The sequence below is a fragment of the Anabrus simplex genome, chromosome 8 (assembly GCF_040414725.1).
Source record: "Anabrus simplex isolate iqAnaSimp1 chromosome 8, ASM4041472v1, whole genome shotgun sequence".
In the NCBI taxonomy this organism is placed as follows: Eukaryota; Metazoa; Arthropoda; class Insecta; order Orthoptera; family Tettigoniidae; genus Anabrus; species Anabrus simplex.
The window spans coordinates 105453750-105475857 of NC_090272.1; the positions used below are offsets into that span (position 1 = coordinate 105453750).

Sequence of the window (22108 nt, forward strand, 5' to 3'; positions counted from 1 at the left end):
ACAAATAAGAAAATAACACACATATTAATATTTCTACTTTTCGTTAATGTGGAGAAAAATATTACATTCGACTGAACACAATTTATAGGCTAATCTAACAGTAAAGTTTGGGCATATAAGCTGGAATAAAAACATTTATAACGCAGGATACAATTTCATCAAATAAAATGGGCAGTTTTCATATTCCTTAAATCACTCCAAATAAAAAAAATCTATTTGTTAATATATCCAATTACCAGGCTATATCACCGTTGCGTCTGAAAATATTGCTGAGAATGGTGTCGAAGGAGTACTGACACGCGGCAGGTATATCAGTAATAACGATAATTCCTTGATAGAATTTCGCACAATATTGAACCTTAGATAACTGAACTTTACAGGCCATAGTTCTAACCTGAAATATTTCACACGATGTTTGGGGCACCACACAATGATTGTAAGAAATTTTCATTTTCTTCTGGCGAGTTTCCTAAAGATCAATTCAGTAAACTGATGGAATTCTATGGGAAATATTTTGATACAGTACGACTTAAATCCGAATTGAGGGCAGTGTTCACTTCTGAACACTTCAAAGATATGACTGCGGCTTAAATCCGGAAGTTCCTATTGACTACTGATATCTATAGTGGTCTTCCTGAGCTTTATAAATTGTGCACATTGGTTACAACTATTCCCGCTATATCATCTGTAGAACGCTCTTTCTCTGCCCTAAAGCGAATAAAATACTTCATCCACAATTCTTAAAGTAAGAGTCATCCCTCTGCATTAGGAATGATGTCTATAGACAAGGATAATCTTGTTGAGTTGAAAACACGTGAGGAATTCTACAGTGACTTCAACAAGGAATTCTGAAAAAAGAATTGCAGGATCGACTTCACCTAAGTGTAATTAGGATGATTAGAATTGGAATTTACTAATTACATTGTGCTACTGCATGGTTACTAGTTGCATGCCTCCGTGGGGAATCCAGGATACGCCACTGGATACTAGAGGCGTGCAATGTTCGAACTTGAGATGGGGAAGATGTGCTTTGCTACATATGCAACCCCCATTACATATGAGTGGAACGTGTAATCTAAAATGCCCGATTTTTCTCCAATTCTTTCAGCAGTGGTTATATGGCAACGCTCTCGAGACCGATTCTCGTGTGCTGCGAGCTGTGCGACGTCCCAGTAACTACGAGTGTAAGCTTGATAGTTATCATTAGCAGTTCGCATATGGAAACGTGTGTGACGATAAATTTTGTCAAAAGCCTAGGAAAGCACTGCATGTTGAACTATGAGCTCCTTAATACCATTAACGAAAGTGAAGACAGAATGCCAGTATCTTAAACTGTTCACGAGTTATTTCAAGTGAACTTCTTATCTCAATAACTAGTACAATGTGTTAATAACTCTTATTAGGATGTAAACCTACCTGGATGCCTCACAATCGTCGGCAGGGTACCTTCTTGTGATTCAGACCGGGCCAGAGGTGTTCTGTGACTATTCCTCCTCATGTGTTTTTAAGTGTCGGACCATCCCAGAAGTTTTTCTGGAGACGTATTTTACTTCTTTTGAATAAAAAATACAGCGGGCTGTGCTATGTGGTATCTCTGCAAAATAACCGACATCCACGACTTACGTTGCATTTGGGACATCGTCTTCAAGTTGTCGCGTACAACTAGACACAATTACACATTGCACTGTCATATACCGAAGTACTTAATTATTATTAATAACAAATGCACCGCAAATGGGACAATCCCGGTGGCAATTGTCACTAACAGTAGTGTAATAATAACCAGCATACTGATGTGGGCAAGTTTTCCTTCGTAAACAGGACCATAAGGGATTGGAATAACTTACCTGTAGCAGTCTTTGATAGATTCTCTTCCGGTATCAAATCCTTTAAGATGATGATTAATGCTAATGTAAATGAAAAAATTAAAAGCTGTAAATGACGGACACTGAATTTGTAATTTTCTTCTGGATTTAGAATGTTAAACTAATAGTACGGTATTTCTTCTAATTTCTCTTCATGGAATTGCTTGTTGTTGTAGTTGTTGGGTAGTTTTGTTTTAACTTTAATATCACTTGTAGTGTTAAACTAGTAGTACATTCAACCTATAGTATTATAATCCATAGTGTTAAGTAATGGAAATACTTAAGCTGATGCTGGATTTAGAAAGTTAAACTCGTATTTCTTGTCATATTTTCTTTCGTAGTTGTTGTTGTCGTTATAGTTGTAGGGTAATGATGGTTTAACTTCACTTTATTATCACTTGTAATGTTAAGCTAGTAGAAAGCTCAACCTGTAGTATTGTAAGCGGTAATGTTAAGCACTGGAAATACTGAATTTCTGCAAAATGATGCTGGATTTAGAATGTTAAATTAGTAGTACTTCTTGTAATATTTCCTTTCCATGGAATTGCCTGTTGTACTCTTGTTCTTGTTGTGTAATTATGCTAACTTTACATATGACGCGAATACTCTATAACATTGTAAGGAATTATTTCCTTCGTCACCAAAATATCGGTAAACACAAGCAGTGGGCATAATATGATATTGAATGTGGGATCTGATAACAATGTACACCTACCTGTCAAAAGAATTGGAGCAAACTCAAGCATTTTAGATTACACATTCCACTCATGCGTAATGGTGGATGCATATGCAGCAAGGTGCATCTTGTCTCGTTTCGAGTTCGAGTACTACACGCCTCTAGTATCCAGGTACGTGTACCTACAGTAGCCATCAGGTTCTGTACTTAAACCACTCATTCGTGTACCTACCAGTGCATACAATGCCAGAATGCGTATCCTTTATAATTACGTTATACTGCGTTAAAATATAGCTCGGTAGAAATGAACGCCTTAGTCGCTTGTTAATACGTATTTACGAAATGGAGAAGGCCCATGGTTGGCTATTCGCATACTCAGCACAAACAACGTTCAACTCCAACACCTGTAGGCCTAACGACACGCTGCTCGCCGCACAATGCGGGAACAACGCTCTCGAGATCTCTCGAAATTTCTCGCGAGAAATTGTGCCTGCGCTAGTCTCGAGAAATCTCGAGACCTAGTCTCAGACTGCCCATCACTATTAAAATGCAGTTTTCAGTGATAATATTTTGAAGACTTTCTCCATTTAATAAAGTATTGAAGTAGTTCTTCATTTCTCCCCTGATGCCTTGATCGGTCTTTACCAGGTTCCCATCTGCTTCCAGTGCAAGGATATTGCCATGCTCGCTTCCTCTATTTTGGACTACTTTACAAAGCAACTTTCTATTACTTTCAGTCTGCTGTTAGCCTGGTAGTGAACTTGTTCCATCACTTTTCCTTTTCTTATTTAATCAGTCGCTTCAGATAATAGTATCTTGTGCCGGTACTCCTGTGCCAGATACTGAAGTTCACCTTCTTGGCGAACTGATTTCTGTTTTTCGTTATCTAACCTCTTCTTTGCTGCATTTTTTCTTTCACAGCAGTTTTCACCCTCTCATTGCATGAGGGTGTTTCTTTTTCCCTGCATATTGAACTTGTCTTTCCACAAAATGATTCAGCTTCTGAAACCAGGGTGTTCTTGAATGACAGCCACTCTTCTTCTGCTCCTCTATTTTCATTATTTTGGTAATATGTCCGAGGTTTTTATTTGGTATTCTTCTTTAGCAACCAGGTCTTTATCTTTGACATTTTCTTGCGCTTGACACCCTGCAGATGGACTTTCCCAATGTGTGTAACCAAAATCTGGTGGTCACCATCGAGACTTTCACTTGGAATAACCTTAACATCAGTGATGAACTGGCTAATACATCTACCACTGTCCAACTGTAAAGTGTGATTTTATGGCTCTCTCTTCTAAAACCAAGAGTTTTGTATTCTCAGGTTATTCCGCGCACAGATTATCAGATTTCAACCCTCCTGCTTTCTGCCACCATTGGCATGGGGGCGTAATCTCCTTGAATGCAAGGCATTCATTGCATGCGTTATGATAACACAAAGAACTGTCTGATGTATGATTTTAGGTTGTTTCAAGTCAAATATTAACGATTTCATCTCTCAGCAGTTCAAAAGGTCCGCGCAACTGTACTGGTTCCGTTGCTTGACTACGTGTGGTGCTGGTGTAGTCTCGCCGTCTACACCACTCTAGGAAGAAAGACAGCAAATGTAGGAGTTAAGGACGTAAGGCATTCAATCTTAAAATTGCATTCGGTGGCAGACGTAGTTCTGAAACCCTCCGAACGATGTCGCTGCAATTGAAACGTGGTCAGAATTTGTCACCCCATACCCGAGCTACCCTCTGCCATCTGTTAGCAACTTGGTGAAAGTCGGCATCTTTACAGCGAACGGGACCCACAGATTACCCCCAGCGAGAACCCAACGTGACGAAACTGACCAATGCCACTGGGGTGACTTACCTCCAGTACTTGAGTTGTGGCTAACTAGTGAGTTAATTAATTGCGTTTTATTATATTTTGCGCACATGTGGTATTAACGATGGATGAGTCTAAAACGGATATAATTGTAAATCAGTTTGAAAAGCCGTTTACTGGCCGTTCGTTTGATGAAAAGATTCAAACAGTTAAAGCCGGGAGACCTCTACCTTTCCTCGTAAATTTCTCCTTAATCTGCTTACCCTCCAGGGTTGGCTTTTCCCTCGGACTCAGCGAGGGATCCCTCCTCTACCGCCTCAAGGGCAGTGTACTGGAGCTTCAGACTCTGGATCGGGGGATACAACTGGGGAGGATGACCAGTATCTCGCCCAGGCTGCCTCACCTGCTATGCTAAACAGGGGCCTTGCGGGGGATGGGAAGATTCGAAGGGATAGACAAGGAAGAGGCCGTGGCCTGAAGTTAGGTACCATCCCAGCATTTGCCTGGAGAAGTGGGAAACCACTTCGAGGATGGCTGAGCTAGGAATCAAACCCACCTCTACTCAGCTGACCTCGCGAGGCTGAGTGGACCCCGTTCCAGCCCTCTTACCATTTTTCAAATTTCGTGGCAGAGCCGGGAATCGAACCCGGGCCTCCGGGGGTGGCAGCTAATCACACTGACCACTACACCACAGAGGCGGACCCTCGTAAATTTAAAAACAGAAAACAAGAATTGTGTACGCACGTTCAATCCAGAAACACAGGAAAACTGTTTGGCTCGAGTTCACCTACATGTAATTAGGGTGAGTAGAATTGAAACTTACTTAATACATTGTGTTAACTGCATGGTTACTAGTTGCATGCCTCAGTGGAGATTCCAGGATACGCCACTGGGGCGTAAGATGTCTTCGCAGCCTTGCCCATCTGACCCAACTTGGGCATTCAGGTCTCCCATAATTGTGATGATGTCTTCCTTTATTTGGTCTGCTAGATCTATAAGGAACTGATATTTTTCATCTGCAGGGCAGCCTGCCTGTGGGGGATATACTTGGGAGAAATGTATAAATCAGGCATCGTCAATCGAGAGCAAAATGCCTTCGGAGCCAGTTTGCTCCCCCTTTTGAGGAAAGAGAGCAGCTTAGCGAGCAAATAGGGGAAGTGCACGACGTAATACGTACTGAAGGTATAGCGCATCTTTCTGGACAGGTGAGATTGCCGCGTGAACTCATGCGAGGTGACAGTGCGTTTCCTCTCATCACATGGTGTTCAAGCCTAGTCTGTTTTAATGTCACTATACGAGTAATTTTTCACGATATTCAGGCATTAGGAAAGGATCTGCAGGTGTTCGCTACACCCTTCTCAGTTGATGTGTAAACTGTTAGACCAGAACTACAGCTAGATCTGATCGACTTACAGCGAGATACTCAAATGAAAGAAAAGTTTGCAAACACAAACAGTTTGACTGAATTTATGTTAGTTTTCCACGGGAGAGATTTCCTAGATTGCACAAATTTCATTCACGTTTTAAGTATATTCGGATCAACTTATTTATGTGAACAGATGTTTTCATTAATGAAGATTTGTAAATTAATCACAGAAGTAGGCTCACCGACGAAAACTTGAAATGTGCTTTGCGACTTGCCAGTACGCAACGATAGTACCAAACATTGATACTATACTATCTAAACGAACCCAAAGGTTCTGTGAAGGAGCAGTACACCAGTGATATGTTTCAATTCTTGTGTTTAATTTGTTGACATAGTCATAAATGCCATAAAAATATTGAAATGAATGTTAATGAGAGTGCAAAGAATGTGTACGAATCTCATAAATTGCATTTTCCTTCGGAAACTGTACGTGACACAAAAGCTTCAGTTAATCGTGAAAATGTATGTATTTATTCAGGACATATTGCACACTGCTCTATATTCCTTTGTCAATGAATAATTTTCTTGTCCTGTTGGATAATCTGTGTCCCGTTCGTCTCACATGCTCCATATTATTATAATAGCTGTTGTTTATATGGTAACACTAGCTGATGTACCCGTGCTTCGCTATGGAATTCTACATTGTATACAGAACTCTAGGTTTGGTAGTGCACACGTGAGCAAGATTGTCTTAAATTGTATAGCTGGAACTATTGTTTCCTAGGAATACCCAACGACCGGGCAAGTTGGCCGTGCGCGTAGAGGCGCGTGGCTGTGAGCTTGCATCCGGGAGATAGTAGGTTCGAATCCCACTATCGGCAGCCCTGAAGATGGTTTTCCGTTGTTTCCCATTTTCACACCAGGCAAATGCTGGGGCTGTACCTTAATTAAGGCCACGGCCGCTTCCTTCCAACTCCTAGGCCTTTCCTATCCCATCGTCGCCATAAGACCTATCTGTGTCGGTGCGACGTAAAGCCCCTAGCAAAAAAAAAAAAAAATACCCAACGAGTCGGAAAATATCAATTCACTACACTGGTGGCGGAAAAATCCATCTGAGTTGAAGGCCAATTTTTCCTCCAAGCCAGGAGAGAAACCCCCCCATCTTCAGTGCTAGTTTGGAATAAATTGAATGTAGAATTTAATAAAAATGAAGAGAAAGCTTTTCTTAAGGAACAGCTCTTTTCAGAGTTGAATTTTGGGTTATTTAATGAATATTGTGGTGCTATAATTTGGAAAAGACCTAAATTGATATTCTAAACCAGGCCATAGTACTACTACCACCACCACCACTAAGTGAGTCCCTGCCTTAAGTATGCACACTACTCATTCAAAACAGCACGTCAGAGTAGGGATAGAATAGCTGAAATACTATGATGATCCAGTGTGTTACGTACCAGCTGCATCAGAAAATGTATGAACCAGAGGAATGGCATGCTAAAGAAGGAAGTTTTCTAACTCCCCGGCTATTTCCTGCCAACATTCAGTCAGGCTGTTATACTCTGTAGTCGGTAAGGAGCAGTAATCCCATCTATCAGAGTTGAGAGGCAGCATAAGAGACAACGAACATCACAATAAACAATGTAATGTTATTGTTGATCAATGTTTTTCGATATTATAGGCCTTCACATTTAGTTTCCTTCCGACTCTGAAACAACGCTCTTTTCATACTCTGTACGGTAAAACTGTATAAAAGGTAAATGATTGAAAATTGTATTCTCTATAACTTTTTTATCTAGTATTTTTTGATAGGACCAACAACATTGGTATTTAAAAATTACATTTTAGTCGTTTGTAGCTTAGACTAAAGTTTCTTATTCCTGAACTATATACCGATTTTCCTTAAATTCTGTGAACCCATTTTCTCTTGGCTCAGTGTTGATATGGACTTAGCAACAAAAATACAAATTCATGAATATCTGTGTTATCATAGCCGGTACGGTAAAAATATGCAAGACAAATGGTCTGAAATTTAATTCTCTATAACTTTGGTTATGTATTATTTATCGATATGGCAAATAACAAATATTTGAGAATTACATTTAAGCCTTCCCCTAAACTACCATTTCACTCAGCGTAAATAAAATTACTTACAGCTCAAATTATAGGGGTCCATTCTCCAATTTGCATACCAATTTTCAATAAAATAGGACTACTAATAACGTAAATATTTAAAAATTTGGAAGGGCTACAAGGGTAACACTACGCAGAATTATATACAAAATGCCCACAGAATGTATAAAAAGATCATAAACAGGATAGTAATAGCAAGGTTTTATTCTGTATTTGTTTTAAAGATGAAACTCAATAGATAAAAGATAGAATCATTACTGAGCTAGGAAGTTGAGGAAAATATGGAAATGAAAGTATTTCAGCAGCAACAATGCCAGGTTCAGATTTAGCATAAAAGCTATAGAATATGTCCGAATTTGGTTGGTACAACAGCACGATGGTGTCTGTAGTGCAGTCTAGCATCATGCTCCACAAACTGACAAAATACTCACTTTAGCCCATTTTATAGAATTAATGGACTGGCTATAACCATTTATTATTCCATTCTGAATACATCAGAATCTTGTTTTCTCTTCCATTCTGGCAACTACTAGCCATGTTCTGTTATTATACAAACCTTGCACTTGATAACACCTGAAGGAATGGGAGAAGAGAGGAAATTTAAAGAAAATAATTACACATTTGTCCTGCTACCAATCACAAAAATGTAACTATAGCATTTATTTATTTTCTTAAGACGTTCATTTTTCTCCACATGCACATTTATACGGAAGAAAAAATAAAATAAACAGTATCGTAATATTAATGCTTATAATACAAGGGGAAGATCAAAGATGTAGCAGAGGAAAAATTAAAACAAGATCAACAAACGATCTAGTTCAGCACTGAATTTCGTACTAAACATCAATACATATTTTATGCAATTCAGTGCCTACAGATCTACTTCATTAAATGCATCGGGAGTAGTACACACATCTGCTACCTCTCCCTTGTGTCTTAACAGATCGGAGTGTTTTCGGAAATGCTCTTTTCCATTAGATTCTTTTTCGTAAACACAACACAAAATGTGCGAAGTTTCCACCAAGAGAAAAAACTCTAGTGGGAAAGGTGCTTTCTTGGCCACACACATTTGCAGTGAGGGCATCAACAAATCAGCCCATCACTGTGATCTCTTAAGAGACAAGCTTTGTTCCCCCCCTACCTCCACTTCGATCTTTTACTATTACACTGGTGTTCAATCTCGGGTCCACCGAGAAAAGGCTATCAGGGAACAAATCATAATAAGGCCATACTATACAATAGAAGAGGAGAGTTCAAATACAGAAGCTGGATACTAATAAAAAACTTGTCTCGAACAAAATATACACACAAAAAATCAAAAGGAAATAACATACTTCCTCTAGAAAGCCTTGCGTTCACTAATTCAATATAAATATACATTTAAAAAAAAAAAAGCATACCAAAGCACCTGTATATAACTCCAGCTCTCAAAAATGCATAGTATGGCCTTTGGACATTTGCTAAGGTTCAGAATACCTAAACATCAGCAAGAGACTTCGCCATCTCGCCTTATCTGTATCATACACTCATCATACACTTGGGTTACGACACTTATTGCCAGTATATACACAATTCAACATTAAAACAAATAATGTGAATGAGATATAGCAATTAAAATAAGTAAGAGAAAGAGTTGATGGAATTGTAAAACTGCCATGTTTCACAACAGAGTCCTTTCATTTTTCCCTTCATCAAACTATCAAGGTCTTCGGCTGCTCCCAAGGAAAGATGTCACGTCCAAAATGGCCATAAGTACTGGTTTGTTGATAGATAGGGTTTCGAAGATTCAGCTCCCTGGAAAGAAAACAAACAAGGTTATATTCAGAAAGATACTATTGCAAGTACAGCTTTTCACTAGTACAACGTAACAGTGGCCAAGACCGGTACATCCACTGTAAATATTGCAAGAAAACAGCTCAAATGAGCAGAATTTTCAACACAACTCCACTGAGGGCCTAGTGGAATTTAATGGAATATTACAATGACATCATGACATCAAACTAGGAGCATTCTACATTATATGCTGTGGAAACATTAAATACAATTTAATAATATCCACCCCATACTTCTTCACTCCAATTAGCTAAAATGAAATTTCTCTCACAAAAATAGCTTCTCTCCATTCCTTTTCTCCAATCATACAGCCCATAATAAACACTTCCACATCAGTTATCTTCCTTTCCAGTTTCCAAATAGCAGGAAGGTTACAAAACAATAAAATCAGTAATTCATTACTTTCCCTTTTACAATCAAATTCAAATTTTTCTTTTGCAGAAAATAAAAAATAATTGCAGCAGATAGTTGATTTACAAAACACATATTTTACTATTACACTGGTGCAAGCATTTGATGGAGACCATGAAATTGTGATAGCAAAAATGAGCAGGGAAAATGGGAAAATTATAGTGCTATTAAAACAATGTGCGTGTTCTGACAGCTCTCAGCGTGGTAGTAGGAGGTGGCAGTTACTATGGCAACCAGTACACGCCTCCCGTTTCAGCCAATCGCAGCTCGACATGCACTCTCCCTTTTCCTACCCCCGCTGTCTTACAGCTTCGAGAGGCGGTCGGTCCGAGTTCCACGTTGCCAATATAGTATAACGCAGCACATGTGGCTGGGCTAACAATGTCTACTTTGAGTGTCATTCTCTGTATAGTGTGTTTTTGAAATCAGCTAAATATTATAGTGCTATTGTGTTCGTGTTAATAAGTGTATCGTTATCGAGGCTGGCGTTCTAGTGTAGAGTAAATTTTAGTATTGTGTAGTATAGTATCATTTTAACACCATCTCATTTACTGAACTCAAAATGTTGCAACCCGTTCAGAGCGCCGCTAAACGACAACGAGGGCGACCTAGAATCATTCGCCTAGAAAAAAGGCGAAGGTAATGGGGAGGCATGGCTTCGCTATATATTTTGAGGCTGAAAGGGAAAATGGAGGCCCACTGACAGACGTTAACAAAGTTGTAGAAAGAACAGCAGCAGCTTTAAAAATTTCTGAAGCTACAGTAATTAGAATAGGGAAAGAAAAAGAAAAGAAAGAAAAGGAGCCTTGGGAAGAAGGTGAAGGGGAAAGAGAGGGAGTGGATGTATCTGGACCCACATGACGGGTTATCAACACCGGGCAAGACCCGACACTATGACAAACGTGTGACCAGTATGGATGGTTTCCAGGAAGGAGCAATTCGACGGCATATATATGCCTATTACAAGAGAAAGGAACACCCAACACTATGAAAACTACATAAGAGTCTTAGAGAAGATAAATTGTTTTTTGGTAGTGTGTCTTCCCTTCGAATCTCCCTTCATAAGTTAGGATTTCATTTTGAAAAATACTCAAACCGAACTGTGTTGATGATATCGTAGCTTGGCGCTGTCGGTACTTGAGGGCTGTTAGGAATGCAGATTACGAAAGCATTGTGTGGCTTGATGAAACATTTGTAAACGCTGGCCACACCTAGCGCAGAACGAGAGATGTTAACTGTGATGTAGTAACTCCTGCTGGATCATGTGGCAACACAGCGCTCCCACTCCCTTTTTTCGGCGCCACGTGCTGCGAACTGTCAGCACGCGCACATTGTTTTAATAGCACTATAAAAGAGATAAGAGACAGTAAAAAAAAAAAAAGAATAATTTCTGGAAGGACTGATACAACAAATATCAGTTACTTTTTTTTTTTCTTTTTGCTAGTTGCTTTACGTCGCACTGACACAGATAGGTCTTACTGCGACGATGGGACAGGAAAGGGCTAGGAGTGGGAAGGAAGCGGCCGTGGCCTTAAAGGTACAGCCCCAGCATTTGCCTGGTGTGAAAATGGGAAACCCATCTTCAGGGCTGCCGACAGTGGGGTTCGAACCTACTATCTCCCGAATACTGGATACTGGCCGCACTTAAGCGACTGCAGCTATCGAGCTCTGTAATTTCAGTTACTGAAGTAGGAAATTTGGAAGATGAATGGTCCAACTTTACATGGGCATTCGTAATAGGGGGCAAATTTGCTGTGTAGAACATCGAGATTGACAGAAAAAAGACCATGGGGGAATGACGTGAGAGAAGCAGCGAAAGAAAAGAAGAAAGTATCACAAAAGGAAGAATTTTGATTATAGAATGAAATGTAAAAGTGATAAGAGAAGAGGTGGAAGAATTTACACAAAATATGGAAACTGATAGAGCTGGCAGGAATAGGATGCTGTATGGAATTATACGAAGCAACAGGAAAGAGTTTAAATACAAAGCTGATGAAGAAAGGAGGGTGAAAACATGTAACACACCTATCAGAAATAAACAGAAGAAGAAAGGAGTACAGTAAAACCTTGTTAATTCAAAGTCGTTGGGACTAAAAAAAATCGGACTTCGAATTACGCGCTTCTTAAGTACCATATAATACCGAATACCACCCGCACTATTTTTCCCAAAATATTGGTACTAAATCTTGGGTGCGGGTCGTATTCAAGCAGTTCATCCTCGTAAATATTTACTGTGTTTACATGGAGTATTGAAATAGATTTTAATACGGTTATCGCACTCATTATACCACATGTAACCGGGCATTCAGGTCTTATTGTGATTTAGTTGGGTTCTAGAAAACAAGGTCTATTTTTCTCAATACGGTTACATTGGCATGTAAACGGGAAAGGCAAAGTAGTGGATGGAACCAAACTCCCTCCATATGTGGTTCTGAAAAGGAAACTTGCCACCTGGTGTTACTATTAGAACACAAGTCTGGCTAGATGGACAGTGCATTAGTTGAGGACTGAGTGAAGTGCGTTTGGCAACATTGCCCGAGAGCTTTGTTACAAAAAGGAAACATGCTTGTGTTGCACAGTTACGAGGACATGCAACTGATCACGTAAAAGATATGATGAGGAAAGGAAAAACCAATTCCTGGAGGACTCACTTCTATTTTACAGCTGTTGGTTGTGTGTGTGAACTGGCCTTTCAAAACTGCAGTGAATAAGTTGTACACCAAATGGAAGTCTGACGGTGATCACGCGTTAACACCAACTAGACGAGTGAAGAGGCCTGAAGCGGGACAAATGTGCAGCTGGATCAAGACCGCATGGGCGCATTTCCAAGGACCTAGTGTCCAAAAGCTTTTAGAAATGTGGAATTTCAAATTCAGTGGACGGCAGTGAGGACGACTATTTTGGAAAGATTCCAGCGACGAAAGTTCCTATGGTGAAACTTCAGATGACGACGGTGAATTGTGAATAATAGGACCAGGTGGCGTTCGGGATTATAAGGTAATTTAATTTTATAAAATTTCTGTTGCTCACAGGTAAATTCAAGTTTTATAAAACTTGTCACATAACTTTTCATAAAATAGGACATTTTATACTCCTTAAAATTATTTTTGCAAAACGAACCTATTACCGAAGCTCGCATGGCGATGATGCTAGCACCACGATACGAGATTGTGAAGCTCGTTTGTAAACAAACACTTCAAAAATAGCATGATCCAGGCGGATTAAGGAAGCTGCTAGTGTTTTTTATGAGGTAAAACACCAACGTATCAATAGCACTGCAAGGGAGACAGAAAACTCAAATCGCCAAATTTGTGTCAAAAGTTCAGCCAAACACAATCCAGGCTGATGAAAAGGCAAGGATAAACAGGCGTTGAGCTCAATCTACGGCAGCACATACACATCTTAGTTCAAGAGTTTAGATCATAGATGGCCATACTTCTGCTTCCATGGATTTTATAAAAGAATTTTATCATGAACTACACAACCAGCTTTAGTCACATTTCTATAAAATTAGTTGTGTAACAAATTTCACAAGCATTTTACTGTGGGCAATGGGCATTAGAAATACTGCACTTCTGGAAACTTTTCTGGACAAGGTCACCAGAGATATGATGATCCCAGGCAGTCTTTACCCATGAACAAAACAGTTGAACTCTCGGGTGCTTAATACGACCAGCTGGCATCAGTGCATGATTATCAGCCGCCACCCACTCCATACACAGCTGTTTCATGGTTGCTTTGAATGGACAGTTTACACTGACGTTCAGTGGCAGTAATACAGAAATCAAACCACCCGGAATGATTGCTAGATCTGGTTGGTTTTTCCCCCCCGCTTGGTTTGCTTGTTCACGGCTTCCATTGAGTGACCGCAGTAGCCGTCCACAACAAGCAAGCTTCTCCGTCTAAGCAATGCACCAGGGTGCCAATGCCAAACATTTCAGCCAGTCTTCCACTAGTAGACTGTCCGTCCAAACAGAGTCCTGAGTTCTGATAATAACACCAGCAGGAAGATTTTCTTTTGGAAGAGTCTGTCCAAGACAACGTACAGCGGACATTTAGTCCCATCAGCAAGTATACAAAAAATTAAAGGATACCTCTGTTTTTCATTACCACGCCTTCTGAAGGTAACACTTTTTGACCTCATAACACTCACAATACTGTCCAATGGCATTTCAAAACAGACTGGCATGCGACCTGCATTTCCAATTTGGGAAAGCAGATACAAACTTTTTTGCAACCGAATTATATAGCACTGGAAGGAAAACAGTTTTTCTTCATGGGCAGTAGGAACATGCTGTGAAATTCTGGTACACCTTCTAATACTCAGTCTATTCCTCTTACAGAAATTTCTGATCCACCCTCTGCTTGCTTTGAACTCTGGCGCAGAAAGTTCTTTTGCAATTTCTAATGCTTTCAATCTGCACATTTCGGTCGACACACCATATTCTGATTCCCGCCTTTGTTACTCATTTGTACAGAATTCTTTCAATTTCACGAAACTGGGCACTCTGCCTGCAGAAACCTCTACTATCACCACCACTGTTTAAAAGAAAATCTTTCTTCTTTAATCTCGAATACAAGATTCATCTACAGTAAAGTCTGTTATAGCGAGAATTCACAACAGTGGAAATTTTACTTGCTATAGCGGATTGTCGTTATATCCCATTTTTAAAAATAAAAGTCGGAAAACCCCCATACACATAAAAATCAGTATTAAATGGCAATCAGTTTGGTCAAAACTTGCGTTTCCGCGAATAATATCCACAATACAGCTTACTTATTTGTTGATTTTCGAAATCCAATACTACATGAAAGTGTGTGTTTAATTTCATTCGGAAAAAATTATAGTACTGGTACTGCATTTCTCCAAATCAAACTCCACTTTTTCCTTCAAAAAATTTAAATCAGGCTCAAAAACTGCTTGTAAAAACATATGAATGCCTTCGTTGTAAAGTATGCATTTTTGGACGCCGAATATTGGCTTTCGTTATGCCGCACTTTTTTGTGGCTGCACAATTATTCTTTATTTCTGCGGGTTTAATGACCATTAACTTAATGGCATAGCACCGAAGAGAACCCGTTAAAAATTTGCCGGCAATACCTGTTCCACATATCTTTAAGACTATCTATCACTAAAATATTCTTGCTGTCTATAAAACGTAATTTTATTAAGTCAGGTACAGCCGACGCTTTATAACTGCCACTTAGTAGCCGTGGCCTTTCTAAGAATTGGAAGGTTCGCATTCTCTCTTCTCTATTTCCCGAGATCCAGTGACGTTACACACAGGCACTGTACAACTGTTTGTCGTGTCTAGCGATGTATAATAGAGGCAGTCGTTTATTGTCAATGAATTTTGTGTGCGCGTGCGAAAAGAAGCAGCCCAGTTACCGTACCGCGGTAGTTGCCAGTGGCATTCATTCCTCTTAAGACCGCGAATACAGGACAACCCTTGATTTTTCGCACAAGTTGAGGGGGGGAAAAAAAACGCCCGTAGTCTTGGATTTGGAGAAATACAGTGTCACTCCAGAGTTTTCTTCTTCAAATGGCGTCACATAACCTAACCGTATGTGTGTCATGAAAACATAATTGAAACGCTTGTAGAGAGATGAGTTATCCTCGCTAAAAATGTACATGTGAATAGTCTTTATGAAATTTAACTAGACGCAAGAAGATATGAACTATCCCCTGAAATCAGTGATGTAGTCTGCCAAATTTTGATGTGCATCACATTCTTACTTAATTTCAATAAATATTAAAATTAAGAGATCATTTACTTCAGCTGTTATTTTTGACGAGTTAACTGCTATCGGCCACTCAACATAATGGAAAATTACTACATACACCTAGACGAATACTTTAATGCCAGTCACAATCTCAATGAAATCTCAGAGAAACCCAACATACTCTTCGATCTATTTATCACTTTCCTCAGAAACAATAATGCAGCCAACCTAAACTCAATCCTAAATTTAATCAAAGGTACTTTTCCAAGACAATTACACTTTCTCCCGCACCCTTCAGCCCCACCTTAAGCCCTCTTCTTAAGCCATATATAATTTTATATATGTCATTTCAATACAAGAACTTACTGATTTCCATGATTATAATTTTTACAACACCCCGTTTATACTTTATTCTTTGTTAAAAACGTATTAGTATGTATATTCCTTGTATTATTAACTATTACTATAACAACATCTCATTTCACTTGTTATTCTTTAAAATAACATTTTCTTAGGATTTCGCCAAAAGTGATCTTTGCTCCAATACGGCTGATGATGACCCCTAGATGGGTCGAAACTAGTACCGTGTAATTTATAATTTTGTGAATATATTTTAGTATTGAAAAGGTGGAAACGTTTACGTTATTATTATTATTATTACTTACATATTATTCTCAGTTCAATACGGACCAAAAACATGAAATTCATAACCATTAATTTATTACGGAAACTTATTATCCTCTTTTAATTCAAATTTTCTTTAGAGAACAGCAGTCGTCGGGTATTAGTAAACGACTCTAACATCGCCTTCTAATGTCTACGAGAGAGCTCGCAAATGCCCATAGTGAGAAAACTATACCATACCAAAGATGATCGATTGCATTTTGTGGCAAACGTTTCAGCTTCCTTATTCCACAGCGTTAATCAATACAATGAAACTTGTCCTTGAATTACATTGACATGTTAATTAAAATGGTACATGTTTCGCCCGACAAATCACATGCAAAATTAAAAACTTATCGGACAGTTATTTACGTATTTATTACGAAAATATATTCTCGTTTATTTCAAATTTTCTTTACGGAACAAGAGTCTACAGGTATTAATAATGGACTCCGACATCGTCTTCGAATGTTGACAAGAGAACTCGCCAGTCGACATAGCGAGGAAATGATACCAAAGATAATAGATTGCAAACATAATAGCTGCGGTGCATAAATATCGGTAGCGGAAAAAAACGTGCGCGATTCATCGCTCGTAATAAGGGATGCGCCTGTGATAGGGCTCTCACTGTAACCGAATGGCATTACACAGTTTAATATTAGAATTTTGAAGGGATAGCAAAACATTGTCGGTATAACGGAGTTCTCGTTATATGCCGTACTTGCTATAGCGGACGTCTACTGTATATCTAATTTCCTACCGGCGGCACGATTTCCGATAATTTCAGCTTCATTTATAATTTTTTAGTTTTTCACTTACAGTAAAAGACAGCGATTCAGTTCATGTTTACACGTTGCACCCAGAATGCACAAGACTACAGATGGACAGTAAAAGAAAAGTGAAATAGTGTTTGGGGTTGGGGGAGTGCGCGCTAAGAATTCACGGCAACCACGAGTGTGCCAATTGTTTGGTTTCAGAGTTGTTCCATACTTGAAAATATTTTCACTGAGCTTATAAACTACAGCTGACTTAAAAGAAAGTTTTACACACATTTATATTTAAGACAACCCCCATTATCACATGAAATACGTAAGAGAAAAATATGGTACACACATGTCCAGTTGTTAGTTTCAAGCAACCCATGGCTGAAGACACGATTGAATCCAGGGCCAACCCTTAAAACCAGATTACAATAAAAAACAAAACATTCCCCAAGACACGTGAAGTATCATGGCGCAAAATGAAAGGCTTGGATAAGACCGCACCCAATTTTCAAAAGTGACATTTTCGAAAATATAAAAGAAAGTGAGGGTGGTATTCAGGATTATATGTAGGGCTGACGAGTGAACATACATGGTATTTCTGAACTAGCTTCACACACAAAATTACCTCAATTAAATTATGGTAGCAAGAAAAATGCATTACACTATAAACCAATGCTAGATGACTATCTTCGAAAACGCATCACACCAGGAACCAACGCTACTTACTTGACTATCCGCCCTGGACGAAGATCAAAATTGCTTTGAACGATCCTCAAAAGTTCCCTTTGTGTTTTCTTGGATGTTCCGTAGTCAAATACAGTGATAGACAGGGGCTCTGCTACTCCAATAGCATACGATACCTGCACACAAAGAGGAGTTACCTTTAATAGAACTGGGAAGCTCTAAACATTCCATACAAATAAGGGCATCACAGCAGTCATTTTTCTCAGAATAGTTAAATCATCACACAACAGTCAAGAGTAGCAAATACAAACAGCATCATTGTAATTTAACTGCACTAAATTTAACAAACTTAGGAAAGTAGTGAAACTTTTGAGACCACATCTGCAAATTACTAAATTACCTGCACCAGGCAGCGCCTGCAGAGTCCAGCCTTAACAAGACTTTTAGCTACCCAACGAGCAGCATATGCTGCTGAACGATCCACTTTGGTGAAATCCTTTCCTGAGAAGGCACCACCACCATGTGCTCCCCAACCACCATAAGTATCAACAATGATTTTACGACCCGTAAGACCAGCATCACTCTGAAATAAACAAGTCATTTACAGAAGATTGTTACAACTCTTAAATAACATCATAAACAACCAACCTTTCAATCATACTTTGGAACATGTTCCGTTTAATTTAAGACTTCTTCAGCCATAACGTCTCTTAACAGTTTACGATACTCATTGATGCTGTTTAATTTTAAAAATAGAACCCATGTCCCATGTATTCTCGAACAGTTCATGAAGGACATGGGTTCTTCCATTTTTAAAATCATTAGATAGCAACAATGAGTATCGTAATCTGTTTCGAGATGCTATGGCTGAAGAAGTCTAAAATTAGACGAAACATGTTTCCAAGTATGTTTAATATATTTTAATATTAAATAGTTTTCACTTGAAGAGTGAAATTATTAAACCTAACAGTAGTTCTTAATTTTTGTGGCATATGGAAACTGATTGGCATCTGACCTGTGGTTCCTATTTGGGAAAGCAAATATTCCTTCACTTTACGCTTCTCATCACAAGGCGATGAAAATCAATTACCGTACTTTTTGGTTGAAATCGTTCGGCATTTCGTAGCATAATGTTGTCCTTCGTCGAAGAGAAATCCCATTTCTGTTCATCAAGCCCCGGCTAACCTTCAAATCTGGGACACTAATTCCGCGTGAAGCAGCCATTTCTCGTCCTTAAAAATACAGCATTTCATGAGAAACAGCATATCCAACGTTGCGCAACGAAATAATATACTTAAGCAGATCCTCCCCTACTTTCAGAAACGTGCCGCATTTTGGTCCGTGAAATGCTTAGCGAGAGTTGTTGGGCGCTTGAAGTGCACTTCTCTGTTACTGCAGCAGCGCACGTTGCATTCGGACAATAAATATAATTGCGACTCGCTGCCATATTCGTGTATGTTTCGGCGTTACAGATCACCGTGATTTTATGGCACAGCATTACTTGAATACTTGCTCACTGTGGACTAAAACAATTTTGAGTGGGCTAGCTGGCCGTGCAGTTAGGGGCGCACAGCTGTGAGCTTGCACCCGGAAGATAGTGGGTTTGAACCGCAGTCAGCAGCCCTGAGGATGGTTTCTGTGCTTTCCCGTTTCGACACAAGCCAAATGATGGGGCTGGACCTTAATTAAGGCCACGGCTTATTCCTTCCGACTCCTAGCACCTTCATGTCCCATCATCGCAGTAAGACCTATCTGTGTTTGTGCGACGTAAAACAAGTTGTAACAAAAATTAAAAAACAAATTTGAGATCACAGAAAACTCATGTCCAATACCCAAAATAGTCAAATACATCTGTACCAGACTGGAATCAAGAGTCATTAACTTCTGCACTGATTTACTCACTGAACTAGTGCAGTGTTTTCTACCAGCTGATAACAGCATGTTGCCCCATATTTGGAAGGCCCGGTTTTGCAATATGAAAGCTGCTACAAGAGTAGTTGGCATATTTGTTTCGAAGAAAAAACCCACGCATCCGGAGCTGCGCGATGGACGTTCAAAGAAGTGTGTGTGGGTCAAATACCTGATGCTGCTGGTACATCTTGGTTCTACATTGGAGTATATATTTGAGTAACAGTCAAATACTTTTTTTTCAATTGTCTTTATGTCGCACCAACACAGGCGGGTCTTATGGTGACTAATGACTCAGAATAATAAAAATAAAGATATGTATGATTCTTAGCAAGATCAAATTATTGTATTCATAAGCCAACCAAAACATATCCACGCAATAACAACTTCAAATAACCACAACATTCACGGTCAACAGATTTCATTTGTCGAAAATGAAAATATTTTATAGGGTTGGTGGATACATCGGTAGAGTAAAACGCAAATTCAACGCTTTAACCCCTCAGCGTCGCAGCCATTTAGAGCTTCCTATCCCGCGGCCGGATGAGATTTAAACTACGCACGACTGAAATACATTGATTCACTTAAAGCGTTACTACATGCATAAGAGTAGCCCGATATTCACGAAATTTGGGATTCCTTATGATAGATCCATGTGCGTGCAGATAATTACATAAGTTTCACATTTGCTTAGTAATTTAGTTTTGTGTGATAGAGTTTGAAGCACTCGAGACAGACCCAAGTCACACTCCTGGCAGCAGTACACCGACGTGTTCCTTTTGCCGTGTTTTGAACACACAACACGACATCTCTGAGGTTTGGATTTCTCACTCTTGGGTGTGAATTTCCTGATAAAATGTCTTTCCTGCAACATTGGAACTGTATTATCTGATGCGCGCCGGCCTTGAATATTTCGTTCCCCGCCCGGGCGAGCGTATTTTGTAAACAAACCTTCCATCAGCTGAACCCGATAAGATAACTGCTCAATGTTTGTCCCTGTGACTTGTCTGAATATTATTAGAGAATTTAGGAATCAGAATTCACTCTTGAAAACTTCCCTTTGACCTGTGTAATTACCTATAGTCTCCTACACGAAATTCCCAAGTACTGGTTCTTCCTCATCGTCACTCTCATCATTTACAACTGCATCCGTCACAGCCACACCATCTATTTCATTATCACTGCTGCTAATACCGTCACTACTACTTCAGACTAAACTTTCATCTGAATCATACAATATTTCAAGCACGTTACTATCAGTCAAACCACGACTGGAGCTAGCCATTGAGCGCAGCGCGTCACACGGACTGACGAAGCTACAGCAAGCCCGAAAGTAGGACGAAACTGAATGACGGGAATAACAAACCAACGATACATATTTCAGATAAAAGGTCGAGACATTGTCTTTCAAACGAGATATATACCATGAACAACTGGTTCTCGTATCGTATGACAGAAAGCAGCACTAACTCATGCCTACACAAAGCGCTCGCGGAGAGTTACGAAAATATTACAAGCCGAGAAATAAAGACAAAATATAATAAATAAACCGCTCTCTTAATGTTAAATTAGAGCAAAGTCTTAATGTAAAATAAGAGCAAACAACATCGCGCGGAAAGACAAACTTCTCAGACCATCATTTCTTTATTTTATTCTGTGGGAAAGAATGAAGCAAACAGAATTTTAAAAAAAGCAGAGATTAGTGCTCAGACTTACTTGACAAATAATTATCCGTGCAAAAACAACTACATTTTAACGATTTTCAATTCTTATTTACAACACTGATAAACCCGAAAATGTTTTCTTGAAAACAAAATAACTTTCATATCCGTAACTCCAAAACTCATCGCGCTATAGCCGTAAATGCGAAACCATGTATGGGTCTATACCACGTATAGAGGTCGGCGCTAAGGGGTTAAGGTACCGTCACGATCAACTGTTATGATTTAACAGCCACGCAAATGACCATAATCCCTAAATAAGACAGAGCCGATGTATTGGCGCCGTGAGCTTTGTTGCCATAACCTCTTGCGCCTATCATCGGTGCGCGATGTGCGAAAGGGTTAAACATTAAGTTTATTAATAATTACGCCTGCTATATTAATAGCTTCTTTAACTCTTTAGAGCGCATGTAGCCTAGCGGAATGTGCCACGAGCGTGATCGCGCTCTATGTAAGTCGTAATAGTTTGCACATATCTGACAGATGGCAGCTCCAGTCGTCATCAATCTGTAGTAGATACTACATAGTTTCTAAATCTACCACCAGAATCTCTG

The 22108-nt window shown here is 39.3% G+C and overlaps 1 protein-coding gene across 4 annotated transcripts in view; it reads right to left on the reverse strand.

Annotated features, from left to right (window-relative positions):
• Positions 1 to 8459: 8459 nt before the first annotated feature.
• The window catches only part of LOC136878866 (S-adenosylmethionine synthase), a 115441-nt gene continuing 101792 nt past the window's right edge, over positions 8460 to 22108 (reverse strand). For all 4 annotated transcript variants that reach the window (XM_067152424.2, XM_067152422.2, XM_067152420.2 and 1 more), the window contains exons 8-10: positions 18326 to 18508; positions 17968 to 18101; positions 8460 to 9640 (exon numbers count right to left, since the gene is read on the reverse strand). In XM_067152424.2, coding sequence (XP_067008525.1) covers positions 9538 to 9640; positions 17968 to 18101; positions 18326 to 18508 — 420 coding nt within the window. In that variant the 3' untranslated portion in view covers positions 8460 to 9537. The remainder of the gene's footprint in view (positions 9641 to 17967; positions 18102 to 18325; positions 18509 to 22108) is intronic.